The sequence below is a fragment of the Agelaius tricolor genome, unplaced genomic scaffold (assembly GCF_023055355.1).
Source record: "Agelaius tricolor isolate 1412-34295 unplaced genomic scaffold, bAgeTri1.0.p SCAF_5, whole genome shotgun sequence".
Taxonomy (NCBI): Eukaryota; Metazoa; Chordata; class Aves; order Passeriformes; family Icteridae; genus Agelaius; species Agelaius tricolor.
The window spans coordinates 17,016,047-17,034,509 of record NW_027269265.1 but is presented as its reverse complement, the minus strand read 5'-3'; the positions used below and the strand labels follow the sequence as shown (position 1 = coordinate 17,034,509).

Below are 18,463 nucleotides of genomic sequence, written 5' to 3'. Positions count from 1 at the left end.
GAAGCTGGATACATTCAGCACTTTTGTAAAGCCAAAATACCATTCAGTAATGCCACATTCCAAATATTTTAGAGAGACAAAACCAGTCCACTGGAATCCCAGCTTTAAGTCCTCTGGTCTAAGTAGGTATTTCTCATTAATGGAGTTCTCTCTCAAAGACTGCATTGCAAAGTCACAAATGTGTCCCTATAACGAGATTAAAAAATTTTAAAAAACCCCAACCAAACAAAGCAGATTTGCCACAAAACTCCCTGCAAATGTTCCTTGCAAAACTGTTGAAAAAAGGTTATGAGCAAGAACTTGTCAGCTTGAAATTTTATTTTCCCAGTGCAGATGAAACACATACTATGTAGTAGAACTTCAAATCACAATAACTTCATTAAATTTTAGGAATTGGCATTTTTTCCATATGAAGTTTATGTCTTTTGATGGGTTACAAGAACAATAACAAAACACTTTATGAAAATGCATGCAACTTTCACAAGCCTTCAAACACTTCATGACAGGTTACTTTTAGTTACCCATTACACTTTTTTAAGCATCTACAAGGGAATGAAACTTGTGACTGAAGTTCTACTGTATTATGGAAAAAGCAGTAAGATTGTACAAGAAAAAAAGCAGTTAAAATACAGAATTAGCTTTTGCTTCATAAAGCATTTAACAGTGATCCACTGCACACATCAAGACAAACACAAAACAGATTTGTCAAGTATCTTCTACATGAAATTTACTAAAAAAACCCCCTCAAAACTACAATCTAAATCACCCTAAAATTGAGTTAAATGCTTTTAGAGACAAGAAATGAAGCAAAATATACCATTGATAATATGGTAGATCTCCACATCACACTGCTTTTAGCAAAGTACATTTCCTGTATTTGTTAACGGTTTGTAACATTGAGAAGAGTGGTGGCTGCTCTGCTACATGGTTTCCTTCCTAGCCTGGGACACACACAGCTTTTACTGCTTTTCACTAGGATGTGCTTTCATGTCAGCAGCTCTCCCTGTGCTGATGGAACGCCAGAGCAAAAGGGCACATTGACTTAGACAGCAATGTCCCACAGTGTCTGTAAACGACTTTGAGATCCCTTCCTTTCAGAGACAAGGAATTTTAAGGTACATTAACACTGACTTGGAACTGACACGTTTTCAGTGATTTCAGACAAGACAAAGACAGCCCACAGATGGACACTGATAGTGATGTACATGTGTGTTTCTATGACTGCCTCCTGACAGAAGATGCTCAAATCAACTCCTTTGAATTGTATCTTCCTCATTTTTAAAGACAATTAGAATGCTTGGTGCTTTAAATCTTCAAGAAAAACACCCCTACTTTGACTCTTCAAGTAGCAATCTGCCAGTTAGGCTGAAAACCAAAATCTACTGAAAGTCTATACAGACATGTCCTTAGGGCCTGTTTGCATCCTTGTGTCTACATATTTGCACTCTAAACCCCAAATACTCATGTTAGAACCTAATTTAATTATTCTGATAAAATATCAGCTTTTAGGCTCCTTAAAAATTTCAGACAGTATTTCTGTTCAGAATAATGCAAATATCTTAACTGCATCTATACAAAGGTGCTCACTCCTGAACAGAGACAGAAATTAATAACTGTAGATATGATATAAGTAAAGTGCAGGAAGAAAATTAGGGGCATCAAGGATAAGCTTTCAAGGCAGGATCAGAAAAGGTGTATATAAGCATGAAGGCCAGCAGTAGCAAACTTTAGGCACAAACAAATTTGTCACCATCATCACCAAGAAGTTTCTTGGTTTTAAAAAGCATGTTTAGCATCAGACAACACAGTGCTTTGGCATTACTGGTCCAGATAAACTTCACCCCCACCAATACTTCTTATTTTTGTGGTTTTAAACACATACAAAAAGTAGAAAAGAATGAAAGAAACTGCTCAACAAAAAGCAGCCTATGTTTGAATGATATTAGGACAAAACCCCCTAACACTATTCTCTATAACAAAATTAGTGAGATCAAATCACAGTATACTCAAAACAGACTAAAAAAGAAATGTTTGAAAATTAACCTTAGAAAGGTTGATAAGATTAATTTACTCTGTCCTTACAGCATGTTTTGGTAATATCTTCTCAATTAGTGAAAAGGCCTTTGTCAGGCATTTCTTTTATGCTTCTCAGTCAAAAACCTCAAACATTTAGTCTACCACTGCCTTTCAGTGATTAAAAATTTAATTGGAATAAATTTTTGCATACTGAGCTAAACCAAACCTCACCTACTCTGCAATTTGGTGGCTAAATTGTCAAAGCTTTTCCCATTTAAGAGAGAAAAGCACATCCAGAACCATGCTGGTGAATAGGCTGAGCTACTTATACTGCCCTATTACTTCATTGCTGAGACTTACTATATCACATTTTTTAAATATTCATCTTTTAAAAGGGGAGATAAACCAATAACAATGACATCTACAGGGCTTGACCAAAGCAATGAAGTAGAAGTTGCTTTTGGAATTGAGCTGACTTCCACCTTCTCCTGTGCTTTCTCTGTCTGTATTTATAAACTGAAAAAGAAATGCAACATTTGTAAACTCATAAGAACACTGCAAGTTTTAAAGTTTGGGGTTTTTTTTCCTCCCAAAAACTCAAATATGAAAGGAAAGAAAGAAATTATTTTAAAGGTAAGGAGTAAGGGACTCTTAAAATGCATGCAAATCAGAACAGTGACATTTCAGTAACTTCAGTATAACTGACATGTTTACAAAAAAATGCAGTTATTAAAATCCATACACTCTAGCTATTACTTTTAGCCAATTAAGAGTCATTTACATAGTATTAAGGCCAGAAGCAATTTCATATTAAAAGAAGTTACTACCTAAGCAAAAAGCAAGAAATGTGACAAATCAAGAGATTAATTCCTAAGCTGTAAAAGAACATCCTAATACCGAGGAATGCAATTTACCCTACTGCTTTCTATAGCCCTACAGAGATGGAATTAAAAAAAAAAAATTTAAAAGGACTGCAATTCTGTGGCTCGCTTCCATAACTTTACTAAAGGCCTGACCAAATGGACAAGACTACATACTCTGCACAAAGGATGGTGCTTTGGATGATTGTGACTAATGTCTGTGTGTTTTCCATCAGGTTTAAGAGGGTGGAGAAGTATAACTTAATCCACAATTAGAAAAACATCCTGGTAAGCATTTAGGTACCTATCTATGAGAGGCAGCATAGTTGCAACTTCAGACAGTTCTGTTTTCCCACTCTCCCTTTCATACTTACACTTCCAGTACACCCACAATATTATATAATTTTCACAAAACATTAATTAACACTGGGCATTATATTCTGAATAAAATGTAGAAAATCCCAAATTTGCTGCCAGAATCTAAACTACTCTTAAAAAAAAAATTTAGAAGTCTACTTTAAAGAATTATCATGGCATGCTTCTTATTTTATCCATTGTTACCTCATGCAGAAAGAAAAATCCCAGGTATCTCAAATTTGCTCCAAAAGATGATGTTTGTTTGATGCTTGAAAGTTCTTAACACATGTTTGAGCTTATAAATAAAACATCTTCGATGTGCCATTAGAGCTACACAAGCCTAAGTATTTGAAAGAGCACAATGAAGCAGCAATTCTGGCATTCATGCATTCACAATGAAAACACTTGCTGCCTAGACTGCAGTTCCACTGGTACTTAGTCCATCTAATGGCTCACGACCTGAAGAGGAAGATCTCATCCTCCCCATTCTCATCTCTCAGTGTTTGTTCCCTTTTCCCACCATTCTTCCTTCTTGTATTTTCCTACTCTCAATTGCATGGTCCCATCCCTTTTCTGACAGCCACACCAGCCATTATCAACCTTCCAGTGAATCAATTCTTCTCACCAGAATGACAGAAAGCTGTGATTTCTTTGACAACAAAAGTCCACAGAAACAAGCACCCAAACCAGGAAAAGGCAAACAAGGAAAATGCACACTAGGAGGGTAGGAGGAGGGTGGGTCTGGGGAAAATGACAATAGCAACTTCTCTGTACAGGGGAAATACAAGAACATTAAGTAGGGTAGTAAAATGAGCATTTTGAGGGGAGCAGGGGAAGTGTATGAAATACAAACTCCCTATTTGAGGATGCAAGACCATTTTGTTTGCCACCCGTCACAATTCAACATAAAACCAAAAACTTTAATCTGATGCTTGCAAATGCAATAACAGCCACTGTCAGCAAGACATGTGGCACATGGGCTAAAAAATGCTAAGTATCTTCTTGGAAAAAGTGAGCTGGAGTCAGAATTCCAACTACAAACTATTAAGAGTATCAGTCTTGAACATAACTCAGATACTAACATTATTTTCACTGTTCTTTGTATAACTAGTTATTACAAAAGTTGGTAAGATTTTGAATAAAAGTAATTTCTTCATGTTTATATCCACCTTAGTCTTCCATGGAACACTGCCAGGTTTCCCACCTGTAACTTCACAATGGAATCTTGCTTTCAACTCTTGAAGTTAAGACACAATTCTGAGTAATAAACATACAGTAAGGTTTGAAAGAGAAAGCATTCCTAATGGATGATTTTATCTTGAATATCTGAGGGAATAATAATTTCCTCTCATGTTCAAATAGTTTTTCAATGAAAACTAACAGGTGAGAACAGTATTGGAAGCAAGGATGAGGAAGGCATCTGATATGACAGACAATAAAGTATCCTTTGAAAACTTATTTTTGCTCAGAATCACAGAGAAATTATTTTTGTTCCTATCTTGAATATATTCCTGCCTTAGCTTCCTAACCACACAAACACAAAAGTAGGCATATAGAAAACAAAGCTGTGTTGAAAACTGCAACAGAAGTGATTTTGTTTGCTTTCCAACACACAGCAGTGATATTTTACATATAAGAAATGTGATACTTTGTAGGATTTCAATGTTTTCATCTTACTTTCTATTCTTTACTTAAACACCAACTTGTTTTGAGACTGATGTAGGATGTGCAAAAGGATTTCAAAGATGCAGAGTGATGGGTCTCTAGCACTATATTCTAATACAGCAGAGAGCTGATCTTACAGGATCTTCATGTGCATTTATGTCAAGCATTTACATAAATCTTTCTCTCATGGACTTCATCCCTATAAAATCCCTATCTGTGAGCACTGTATGGATATACATGTGGAACAGAAGCACCTATAGACTGCCTCCAATCCACTGTTCCTCTCTTATCAGAAAGAGAGCGAAGTTCTTATGCTATTTCTGTTATACGCTATAGTGAAAAGAAAAAAACAGATAAAAGAAATTCTACATAGTTAAGTCCCATACTCTAAGGAAGGGTTTTGTTGTGCTTGTCAAACATTTCAAGTCAATATAAATCAATTATCTCAATTATATGAAAAATGAGAAAAAATTGTTTATTTTTTTATTCCTTTTTTTTTCAGGTCTAATTATGTATGAAGAAGAAGCCAGTCTATAAGAAATAACTTGCTGGAGGAGATTAGGAATGTCTTGCTTCACTGTGACAGTGCCAGCACAGGTAATGGCCCCACGAGGAGTACAGACCATCTCTGGGATGCTCAGGTTTTGACTGAGTATGTGAACCGTGATGGAGACTAGACCAAACTGCAGTCTGGATCCAGAGCAATATCCATGGAGGGGGTGTAAAATAAAGGAGAAGCCAAAAAAATAGCTCTGAAATCTAGGTAAGTCTGATTTTCACATGGTGGCCTCCTGATTTTAGACTTCAACCAAAATGCCACTTTGCTTCAAGAGCATACATTTCCAGTATATTTGTGAACATTACTACCTGAAAAATAAAAACCATAAACCAGACAAAATCAACTTGTAAATCTCACAGCAACACAAATACTAGGATAGAAGAAACACTGGGTACCTAAAGAGCTGTCCTTTCTCAGGGGCATTGTACTTGAAAATAGCTGTGTTAAATACCAATGTCAAAGTTCCTGTGCTCACAGCTTTTCTTGGAAAAACATCAAGGCTTTGAACTCCCTCAATATGAAATTACAAAGCAACCACTACACAAGTTATGTAATCAGCCTGAAAGAGTGGAAAGTTACATTTCAGAACATTTTTTAAAAAACACACAAACCCTACTCTAAGTTTTTGAACAACTTCTTCAACTTCTTTGTTACACATTTCCAAGCTGAAATGTTCTTCATCTCCCAAGTGAAAAATGGGTATGTAGTTTGTTTCTTTAATAAAATTCTGTACGCTTCAGAAGAAACCATTAATTTCAGTTTTGTGTCTTATTAGCACTAAACTAACACTTTTCTGGTTCAGACTATTTCCACTTCAATTTCTTTTTTTTTTCTTTAGGTAATTGCATTTCCATGTCTTTTCAAAATACCACCACTTAGCAGAAAGGCTAAGTTAAGTTTCAAGCACTTTCTAGTTTTTTATACAAGATAATGCCTACTTGAAAGATAAGGACTGAATTCTCTACAAAATCTCGATTAATCGACTTAAAAGAAAATCTCTGTACCATTAACAAATGAAAAGGAAATTTGAAGTAGATCAACCAACCTTATAGGTAGGCAGCAATACTCCCTATGTTACTTTTGAAATTATGGACACACATGTACAAAGATGATTTTAGATTACATTCAAACTTGAAATATGTTGCAAAGCTTCCTGGAAAGATCTCAAATCTACTCTCTGTAACCTAACATCAGGAGGGATGATATATTTAAAAATGAAACAAGACATCCTTAAAATAGATTTATTAAAAAGCAGGCTATAATTTATCCCTATTAGAAAAAGTATATATTTGACGTTCTCTTCAGTTCTGGTAAACCCAAGATAAAAAATGAAAAAAATAAAAAAGCAAGCCCTAAAAGCAGCCACATAACAAGCAGCCTGGAACAATGACCATATTAGGAAATATTGAAAGAACTGTGATTGACTTTGAATTAAGGAGGGAAACTAAAGGATGTAACAGCAGGAATATGTGAAATAATGATTGTCACAGAGCTATTTTTCCTAACACCTTGCTTCATATCATACAGTACCACTGGCCAACAGAACTAGAAGAAGAAATTCAAAATTCTATATATAATGTGGAATTAGCTTACAAACTGCAAGTGACCACTGTACTAAAGACTGCAAAAAAATATATGCTTGTGTAGGAGTTAACAAGCTCACCAACAACTTCACTGTGAAGAATTAAAATGCACATGGAATAAAATCTTTCAAAGCTCACACCAGACCAGCTGATACAGTCTAGGAAAAACACTCCTGTCTGAATATTCCTTAACAATCCACTGCATGACTCTTTTTGTGCAGTTGCTTTTTGTTTTCTTCATTAATTGCAATCTGCTATGTCTACTGCTGGCTGCTTTTACACAAAACATGTCAGATTAAATGCACTATTTCCATCCCTGGCCTCCAATCAAAATCCTTCAAAATGTGGAATTCTTCGCTTATTCTTAACCGTGACTGCCACTGGGATTTTGGCAGTAACTGTATTTTATTTATTTTTTTGTGCAGACATGAAAACAGAGATCTTATTTTTAGTTCCGATAAATGAAAAAAAATTAGCTTTCAGAACATTCCATTCCTCCTGCAATTAAATTATGAAAACAGATCTAAAGTGTAAGTCTCAGATCATGTTAATGCACCACTACTTCAATACTTTAAGAAAGAGATTTCAGAAGTGTAGTGATTGTTTCCATGTTGAAATTCCTGAACAGCTTAAAAATCAGCTAGTTTTTTTACCCTACCTTCAGTACATTAAAATCTCGAACTCTTTACAGACACTGCATTATTTCCTTCATCTCTGGTTTATGTATTTGAAAGAATAAAATGCATTTTTGGTACAAAACAGTAGTCCCATCAAGAGTTCCAGTATTTCAATAAAATGACATTTTCCTAATGAAATAAGAAGCCCCAGACAAAAGTTTTTAAACTATGTGCTTTCAACAAATCTCAGAAATGTACTTAAAACCCATTTGTGCCGAGTTTTGATGTTCTTAAAAATGGAGAGTTGTATTCTTTTTCTCATTCTGTGTGGCAACTGAATTTATTTTTAGGCTTTTAAGCAAAGCCTTATTTAAAATAAATTATAAAGGAAGTCCCATGCAGAATCTAAAGGGATCTACAGAGCAGGTACAATAAAGATTGTATACTTGTATACATACTGTTGATCTTCATGCACATTTATCCTGCAGCATAATGTTAAAATAAGTGATAACTGAAGAGATTTGGAAAAAAATTACAAAATCAAAATTATAAATATCAGCAGTTTCATTATGTTGACAATCACTCTTTAATGGTGTTTGATAGCAAATTTCAAATAGTTAAAGCTTAAGGTACTCTAAGTTCTTACATTCAGTAAACAAAACTATAAAATGCTTTCTGCTTAACATACTTTGACTAAACAATTTTCCAATATGTAAATAAATACAATGTGGGCAGCCCTACTATTCTAATTGAAATGTTACTACTTTATTAACAGGAGAATTATAGAATCCACAATTGCTAAAAATTATGCCCAGTTAAATCACAAACACAAAACCTAAGCAAAAAAGTAAACACAATAAAAGAAGAGTCAAATCTCACCCATTCTTGAAATATAGAACATGTGCTCTCTGAAGTCCTGTTTCCAGGAAAAAACCAAGCTCTTGCTCGTGTGCAGTGGGCCCTGGCTTAGGGCTTCTGTTTTGTATGTTGGCATTAATTACCTAAGAGAACACAAGAAATGGGGGGGGGGGAAGTGTATTTAGAAAAAAAACCCCTTGAAATCAAGGTTTGTGTACTTTTCCTTGGAAGCTAATATTTAACGTTGGAGAAATCTTTGCCATTTGCAGGTGGTGGCTAATAGACCATTTCTAGCTTTACCTTCATTGCCACCTAAATATAAACCCTTTTGTTCTTGCCTATACTCTTAGAGAGAATTAATTTACCAAGCAGAAATACTGCTAAGCAAAATTTTATACTACTTTTCAGAAATTTTTGTGAAGAATGGTATGCAAAGAGAAGAATATGAAAAAGCATATTTGCTTTTTTTACTGAACCTTATTCAGTAGCAGGAGGTGATGGTATTCAAAAATTTAAAACTCATGTTAAGTTAGAAAAAACTGCTGCAGAGAGCAGTAAGAAGATTAAAAGCTATCTCCAGAGTGATTGCCAAAAAGCAATTTAGAAATAATTGTAAACATTTAGAAATAATTGCATTACATCAGCATTAAAAATGCTGTCAAAATGTAATCAGCTTTCGGTGGTGCACACAGTCTACCAGCCACTACAAGAAAATAATAAAACAGCAAAACCCCTCAGAAAATAAAAACCTGTATGTACTTTAAAAACAGTATGAATTACTTTTTCCCCCATCACATCAGTTTTCTTCCCCCTTTTCCCTGTTTTTCACGACCCTAAATGTGTCTTCCAACTCCTTCAAAGACAGCTGTGAAGTGACAGGACTGAGGCTTGCAAGCAATGGGTCACAAAGAGGATCAGAGGGGTATTGTCAGCTCACTTCACTCTAACAGCATTCACAAGCCAAAGAACACAGCCCCAAGTGTACTGCACTTTGCCCAAATGTACCTCAAAGTCTAAATAAAAAGCAACAGTGTCTATCTCCTAGAAATAAAGGGTCACACAAATTTCTTTCAAAAAGGCATTTATATCAATCTTTAAATGTTTAATTTAGAAGACCACCCCAACTTACCCTTTCTATCTCCTGAAGGTACAGAAGAGCAATATCCCCAGCCTTCTCATAGCATGTGACAATTTCTTGTTCTCGGTCCACATGGAGATTGCTCGCTGAGGAAGATATTGGCAACTTCTCAAGACAGAGACCTTGAGAGGCAAAAAAAATTCAAACAAAGCATTAAAAACTAATGCCATATAATATTAATAGCTAAAACATAGTCCAGGTTCAGCTCCTTTAGTTCAGGGGAAGAAACAAAGGAAATGAAGGTATGGTCCCCTAAAACAGACACTAATAAATATATAAATAAAAATTACTCCTCCTTAATAATTATAAATCCAGAAGCAGCAATTTTTAAATCGATTTTGATTTAAAAGGCATTTTGACAATCTACCATAAAAATATATAGTGTCTTTCTATACCAGTTTTACATTACTATGTCTTCAGTTTTCCAGAATGATCATAGAAACCAAGGTACAGAGACAAAAGGCACTCAAGGTAATATTAACTCAGTCACTGTGCAAGACAAAAGTATCTATAAAAACAAATACATTTAAAATAAACAATATGTTAGGAAGTGTAATTTTTGTATTTAAATTTAGAAGAGGTAGCTCACTCATCAAGGCCATGTAAATCTTTTCTGCTCGGGACCTACCCAACAAATACATTAAATGGTGCTTTGAAGTAAAAAAAAAATCTTCACTTGTCTTAAAAAAAATCCAACAACTCTTACTAATCAATACTAACTCCTACACAAGACACTTCAATTACAGCTATTTTCAAGATAATTAAAGTGCTGGAAAGGACCTTGAGAATATAAATCCATTTATCTGATGGAGGAATCAACCAACCCCTGACACTGGACCAACCTGTTCTTAAAACTTCTGACACTAGGGATGCCCTGGCCTTCATATGCAAATTACCACAGAGCTCAACTATTCTCACAAATAGTATTTTTTCCCAGTTCTTAAGTCTCCCTCTCTAGATTAATTAATTTGATTCATCCTCATAGAAAGTTTATTCTGTTCTTCACAAAACATTGCAAGTTAGAGCACAGTGCCAATAACACCAAGGTCATGGCTTTGATCCCCCTATGGGCCATTCATGTACAAGTTGGACTCCATGAGCCTCCTGGGTCCCTTCCAACTCAGAATATTCTTTGATTCATCTAGAGAGAGAGACAGGCTCTCAAGAAGAAATATCAATTCTCACCAATTTCCCTTCTCATGCTTCTTTGATAGCTAATCATTTTTGTCTCCTCTGGACACTCTCCAACTGGTTACCTCCACCTTGACTCACTGTGCCAAAAGAGGATACATGGCTCTACTTGGAGGCCTCAACTGCACTGAGCAGAGAAGATGAAAGACTTCCTGCTTTTCATAAGGGATACTTCTAAAAAAAGTATTAAAAATCAGTTGAACTTTTGTGACTTCTCTTACATATTAGTAAAAATTATCTTCCACTTATGATCTGCAAGAGACCACCAGCTCATATCCTTCAAGTCAACTATTTCATCTTATATTTATTTGAATAATTAATTGCATCTGCAGCAGCACTATCCACATGTTAAGAGATTTATTTCAGGTCATTCTTCCAGCCTGCCAGCAGTAAATGCTAGTCCTAAAGTGCCTTCAACTGCTCCCACATTAATATAATCCACACTTTAAATTACTGTATTCTCTATTCATTGTTGAAAGTTTTGAGAATACATTGCTGGAGAAAAAACAGAAAACATCAACAAAACACATAGTTATATATTGGGCATATGTCTGTAGAATGCCAAGTAGTACAAATCCAGATTTCTGGCCAGATTTCAGGCTTGAGAGGATGCTTTAAGTGTGTATCACAGTTTGTTGGCCACCTTTACCCTTCAGACCACCCTATTACCAGTACAAACAACACATATCTTAGAGCTTTATGTGCTACACATCCAGTTAACACAAAATCCCTAATCCAGTATGAATCCTGAAACCAGGACTAAAAGGCCTGCTAATCCTACATGTACATCTTCAGACTCAGAGGTGACTAAGGAATACAGTAAAGGCACTGCAATAAACACATCAAATGACTGAAAGCACCAGGTAATTTGTGTGTGAATCACTCCTCCTCATTCCTTCTCTCCCACACTATGAACAGCCAGTGCCCCCAAGTAACCATCTCCTACATCAAGCAAATTACTCAACTATTTGTAGATCTGAGTCAGATTTATTCTTTCTATTTTTAAACTTTATGGCCATAACTATAATATTTAAATCTGAAAAACCTCACTACAAAGACATTTTCTTATTTTAGCTGAGAATTTTTCATTATGATGTGAAAACACCTCAGTGTTCAGCCAGAAATTCTAAGTAATGCAGCAGGGACATAGCAAATTTTAAGTGTTCTTTGATGAAGTACAGAAGTACTTCTTAGAAGAAATGAAGTACTTCTTAGAGAAATGCTTCTATATAACTAGCACTCACTTTTTTTGTTGGTATGTTTATTAAACCCAGGAAATTATATATATATATATTATAAACCCAGGAAATTATATTATATGTATTTTAAGCATGTGATGCTTTGGAGAAGGAAGTTTATTTGGAGATCTATTCTGAAATGACCACTTAAAAGAATGGTTTGCATGCTGCATTTGTTTTGATGACACAAGTAAAAACTGCAATTTAATGCTGAATTCAAAATGAAAATATATCAACTAGGGGAAAAACCTTTAATAAATTATGCTTTCGTAATTATGATTTTGTTAAAACAAGTCACTCCAGACTACTCTTTTTTTTTTCTTAAATACAGATGAAATTTAATAATAATGTATTAAAGTATATAAAAGTACTATTTAATTTTAAATTGATATACAGAGCAACAACAATTGCATGGTATACTGCCCACTTCCTCATAAGAATACTGAGAGATGAAAAGATGTTAATTAAAATATGGATCATTATATTAGGCCCTCAAAAACAAGAACAAGCACATGGTAACATATACAAAAGAGAAAAACATGAAGTTCAAAATACACATATAACCCTTATTTATCTGCTGAAGACTTGTCATAGAATCAGACAAGTCAATTGTCCCTTTTGTGATTCTTCCCACACCTGCCAGGCAGGAATCTGCCATTCTCCCCCAAAGGATAGGCATTTCTTTAACTGTTTGTACACTACTTAAAGATATTTGGAAAAAAAAGGACAGGTTATTGCTATAAAATGTTACTGCATTTGCTGAAAAGGCCATAGCTATTGCTTTATTTAACTTTTATTTTGTTTGATTCTGCATTCAAGAGTATCATGACACCTGGTATCACAAGCTGACTTTGATATTCAAGGCTTTTAAATTTAAGCCCTTCCAGTTAAAATCATTTTCAGATAAAAGCTTCCAACAAACTGGGTCAGTTTTAATCTGGGAGACACTTATCTCATACATATCTAGTCTTGATATCAAGCAAGATGACTCCTGAGGGAAAAGAAAGTGAGAAGCAGTGAAACAAATACGAGTCCATACTAATTAAGTTTACATGTTTTGCAAGGTAACTCTAAAATTGCTTGTCATAAGAGCAGAGGAGCAACAAACAGGAATAAATAAATATCAGGAATATTATTTTGTTGTATTTGGACAACAAAATAATATTCCTGATATTTCAATTATAAGGCAACTTGCAACGGCGTTCCTTAAACTTTCAAAAAGGTACCCATATTTTGTAAAATATTCAGAAAGCAAGCACTAGACAGTTTTATCACTTGAAATAAGTGGCATTTTTGTATCTGTAGTCTCAAATCAGTGGCCAAGGTTAAGCCAAGTAAACATTTTTTACAAATAGAAGACCAGGCTGGTCCTACCTCCGCATTTGCAGAAGCTGACCACTACCCAAAAAAGAGGATGCCTCAGCAAGAACAAGTAACAAACTATTTTTAAGAAGTCCTCACACCCATTTTTATGTCAAAAGAAACACAGACTTCAGTTCTGTAGGAAAACCAATTAAGCCACACTCCCATTTCACCATAGTTGCTCAAAGGTCAAAAGGAAATCCACAGCACAGTTCAGACCTTTACCAAGTGCTCTTACCACACAGATCACTACTGATACCATTCCAAAAAAAACCAACAGAACCACTAGAGCATTGTGTATGTGAGGATTCTCCATTATCCCAGCCAGTACCTTGCCTGTATAACATTTTAGAGACCACAAATAATAATGGACCCCATTGTTTATCTCCTGTTTCCACTAGAGAAAGCAAAGGACAGAGGACAAACAGTGAACTACTGTTCTACACTTCAGTCAATAAGCACGCTTTTTCAAGAGACAGAGCTGCCTCAATACATAAAGATTTCTGGGTTTGCTTCCTGTTTTCCTTACATAGACATGTAAAACCCAAGTGTATTTTAGTGTACAGAACTTTGTCTTCCCTATATATGATATGCAAAGTGTTGATACATTATATGGTAAGTGTTCCAAATGCTGTACACAAAAAGCCCCTTTTCACCTCCTTCTAAAGAAACCTCATGTTTAGCATATTGTTATTGCTATCAAGGAACTCCCACATTTATTTATTTCTGAACTTAGAACATACACTGCTAATCTCACTGAGGGAAAGGACTAATTAAGTCCTCAATCAAAGATTTTTCTTGCTTGCAGAGAATTTTTTTCAGAGATTTTTTTAGAAAGCAAAGCATGGGGCTGTTTTTGTCTTCAATTCCCTACTGATATTTGCAAAGTAATTATTATAAAGGAAAAGAGAAACAAAATAAAATTTAAGCAAATATATTTAAATTAAAGTACCTTTTACTTTTACAGTTACTCCAGATACACTGTAGGGATTGCCTATTGCCTGTTGGTTTAGACAATTTAAGAAAACAAAAATAAGTTCTCTGTTTTTTTAAGTACCTTGTACTGCCCATCCCATTATGCCAAGACTCGAGGGAAAACATCTCCAACAACTGTCAGAATGCAAAGTCTCCTATTTTATGGCTAGTTTAGTACACCTGCTTTCCAAAAAAGCCACTGGAAAAAGGCCAATATCCCCTGCTCTTAGAACACTAGATTTTAAGGGAAGCTCCTCTGGCTACCCACTCTTTTAAACACAGACTACTTACAGAGAATTAAATTCCATTCTAGACTAAACCCAGAGTAACATAAGCACAATCTTTCAGGTAGAACAGAGCATTTTATCATGCATGCTCAAACTGTAATGTAATTTCATTACTACATCTTTTCTAATGCCATAGTTATGCTAGAGCTTCTAAGTGTCTTGAAGTTTCTTAGAGTTAAAAAGGGATGAAAAATGAGAAATAACTTTTTTTCTGAATTGAATACCTACTTATTAGTCCAAGTAAAAAAAGCATAACAATATTTTGGGATTTCTTTTAACATCATCTGAGAAAACTGTTGTGAAACAATTGGTCACACTTTTCCTCTAAATATAATGCATTCCAATTTTTGTATTTTCTTAAGAAACAGACTTTTGCAATATCTTTTACATAGAAGAGATCAGTATTTTTCCGCACACACATTTGTTTCTTAATAACCATATGCCAGCCAATTCTTGCTACAGCATAGCCCTTTAATAGGCCAGCATCTTGTGGCAGAGCTGAAAAAGTTCAAACTAGAGCTAAAAGCTGGAAAAAGGACTGGTTGTTGCTGCACATCCTGGAGTGAGTGGATCTCTGCTGAACGCTCCCCAAAAGCAGAAATGCTGCACACCAGTAGATGGAATGGGCATCAAGGAAGCTCTTTGCTCAGGGGACAGGAAATTATTTAACTATGAAATTTACACTGTTCTGCTGTAAAGTGTTAGGATTGCTCCTACAAGCACCTCTAAGGAAAAAAGACAAGCTCTATTTAATACCTGTTATTCCTGTGGCATGAGAAAAAGAGGCCAGAATCACTACTTTTTAATTGGAGCCCACCATTTTTAAACTCTCTTCACTCTGCCAAAGAAGGTTTCTGAAGAAATTCTAAAGATTTGAGAGAAACTAAGAATAAGACACCACCAAACTGCCCAGGTCGTAAAGAATTCTATTTTAATAAGAAATACAGTATTCTCTTTTAGAGTTTAGCTTTCAAATAAGAGAGCTAAAAGCAGTACTTAGGAAAGCAGGACAAATGCCTGGGTTCCTTCCAGTCCCTGCTCCAGCAGGGCAGATGTCATAAATGTAGTCTGGGGAAAGAAAAGTTTTAATGGAGAAAATCGGAACTCCCTACGACACAGGCCTTCTAGCCATGGTCTGCAAAATGCTCACTGACAGTCTGCAACACTTGCACAGCAAGACAGGCAGAGGGGGGAACCTGAGTTCTTGACCCATTGCCTAATGAGTCTAGAGATCCCCAGCATAATTACTAAACCAGCTTTCATTTAGCATTCTTCCATGAGAGCTGCTTGGTGTCTGCTGACACAGGCTAGCAGTGCACAAGATCCCATTACAATTGCATATGATTAAAGTTAAGTGCAGCATCTTTTCCTAGCTGCAAAGTAGCAATCCACATGCACCTGACACTGCCACTGAACCTAATGAGTATTTCCATGTTTCTGTAAACAGAACTAATTAATAGCCAATCATTTAACTTGGTAAATGCAACATTAAATTTGAATATGGGTGAGCAGCAGTAAAGACAGCCTCACCTTTCTCAACATACATCATTTAAATGTAAACACAGTTATTCAAACAAAGATATAGGCAATAAAAATGTAACATGACCTGCAGCAATAAGGCTAAAATTCTGTAATGTCACAATCTAACTTATAAAACAATATCCCTCACACACTTAACAGGAATTCATTACTGTAATGCAACAGTCATCTTGACAGATACCTGAAGTTGTGTGTGAATCTATGCACTGTGTTAATTATAAACACTTTACTAAAATCAAGTTTACTAATTTGCAGACTTTAAGAAATGTCATACCTGCAAAATTCTATGTTCCTCTACAAGCATTTTTAGAAAGGATCACTAATTTGTAATGCCAAGTGTTATAAATTCATTTTTTCAATTATGTCTTCTGACTTAGGCAGCAGTATCAGAATTACGTTATCTAAAATTTCAATAAGCTTATTTCCTATTTAAATAAAAACTTGCTACTGCAGAGTTCCTGACAAGTTGCTCCTCCCCAAAATAACACCTCAATATCCCACTGTGCATGCGTTTCATCTCTGCTTCCATAAGCAACCAAAACTGCTTAGAAACATAGTAGATACTGCCTGCACAGTATTTGAATAATGCCTATGCATGCTTTCCAGTATATTACCTCATTCATATACTGCTGAAAACTTGCAGAAACTTAATTGTTCTTTTCCCAGAGGCCACAACCCTAGGGGATTATTAGCTTCACCCAATATTAAAATGGATTATAAATACATGCTTCTGTATGGCAACAGCACATAAAAGATTTTTTCTGATTGGCCTTGTAAGAGAAGGAAGTAGGAAAAGTTGGAGCTAGTAACACAAGCTCAACATGAAAAGAAAAAGACATACATACGCTTTACTTCTTCATGGATTCATAACTTGTCTTATTTCAATTCTTCATGAGTTTAAGATCCTCCTCAATCTCAGAACTGAGCACTGCCAATTAAACTGATCTAGGGAAGAAAGTAAACAAATAGACCCTAAAGAGACAAACTTAACCTTTTGAACAGGGGAACCTTCCCTACCTATCAGAAAGTAGTTCTTCCTATGAGGATACTTAAATAGCAAGTATTTAATGCATCCAGAAATGCGCAAAACACCTCTGTGTTTTACTTTGAGCCAAGACTTGTCACCACAATCTCAAGACTGTCTTTCCTTCCTCCTTCCCCTGCCCAGCCTCATTACTTAGCTTTGCTCAATCCACATAAGACATCTCTAATAACCATACTGATAGCCAAGTAATACTTGTGGCAGAAGAAAAGAAAATCTGATTTTTTTTTTTACTGCTCCTTAAAATTTCATATTAAAGGTATGACATGCTCCTGTGACCAACAGGCAAGAGCTTCAGAAAGCCAGCTCCAGCAATTTCATACATCTGCTCTCAGGCTAACACATTGCCACAACAGTCATGCAAACCTGCCTGTCTCCTCAGCAATGTCATTCTTTTATGCCTATTTTTCTCTCCCTCATCACACCCTCTTGAAATAAGCTGGCAACTCCAACCAAAGGCATTTTGCTACAGAAAATTGTTTTATTCTATGCTTCTCCTCTGCTTATGTGTCAAATAAATTTACAAGCAGATGGGGGAAAAGCTAACCAACAGATCCGAATAAATATCCTCATGTTTTTGCAAATACTAAGTGGTCCATTGATTTGAAAAGCTTCATCTTCTCAATTTATGTTTTATACTGTATTTTAAATATGTCCCACTGAAAATATGTTTTCAAGCAAGTCTTTGAATTCTTAAAAATTATGCATTTAATACAAAAAGTATGATTTTATTAACACTCTATCCCACACAACACCTTCTACATACCCATACAGAATCATTACTCAGAAGCACAGCATCAAAATTAGCTCCTTCCTTAAAGAAAACACTAGGTGTAATCATTCTATGGGCATACACATAAGAACATCAGTGTAAAGTCAAAAAGGTATGCTAGTCCATGAAGTTAACTACATAAAAGAAAATAATCTTCTTCTACAGCTCTGCTTTTAACATGTGAATTTGAGGAAAAGTGTGAAGAAAAGGCAGGAAAATATTGGAATTATACTAACCGAGTTTCTGAGGCTTTGCCTCATGCATTCACAGTTAGTCTGCTCCCCATTGTTTTAATGGACACAGAAGCAGATACCTTTTCATCAGATCATCCCACATCTTCTGCAAGTCAGGATAAAGCACAAGAGTTCACTACTAGAAGTTATTTTTGTTGCCAGAAGCCAGGA

At 35.4% G+C, this 18,463-nt stretch overlaps 1 protein-coding gene across 3 annotated transcripts in view; it reads right to left on the bottom strand.

Annotated features, from left to right (window-relative positions):
- TTC7B (tetratricopeptide repeat domain 7B) overlaps positions 1-18,463 on the bottom strand; it is a 118,501-nt gene that overhangs the window by 80,357 nt on the left and 19,681 nt on the right. For all 3 annotated transcript variants that reach the window (XM_071426630.1, XM_071426628.1, XM_071426629.1), the window contains 2 exons: positions 9,645-9,775; positions 8,537-8,658 (listed from right to left, as the gene is read on the bottom strand). In XM_071426630.1, the coding sequence (XP_071282731.1) occupies positions 8,537-8,658; positions 9,645-9,775 (253 nt within the window). The remainder of the gene's footprint in view (positions 1-8,536; positions 8,659-9,644; positions 9,776-18,463) is intronic.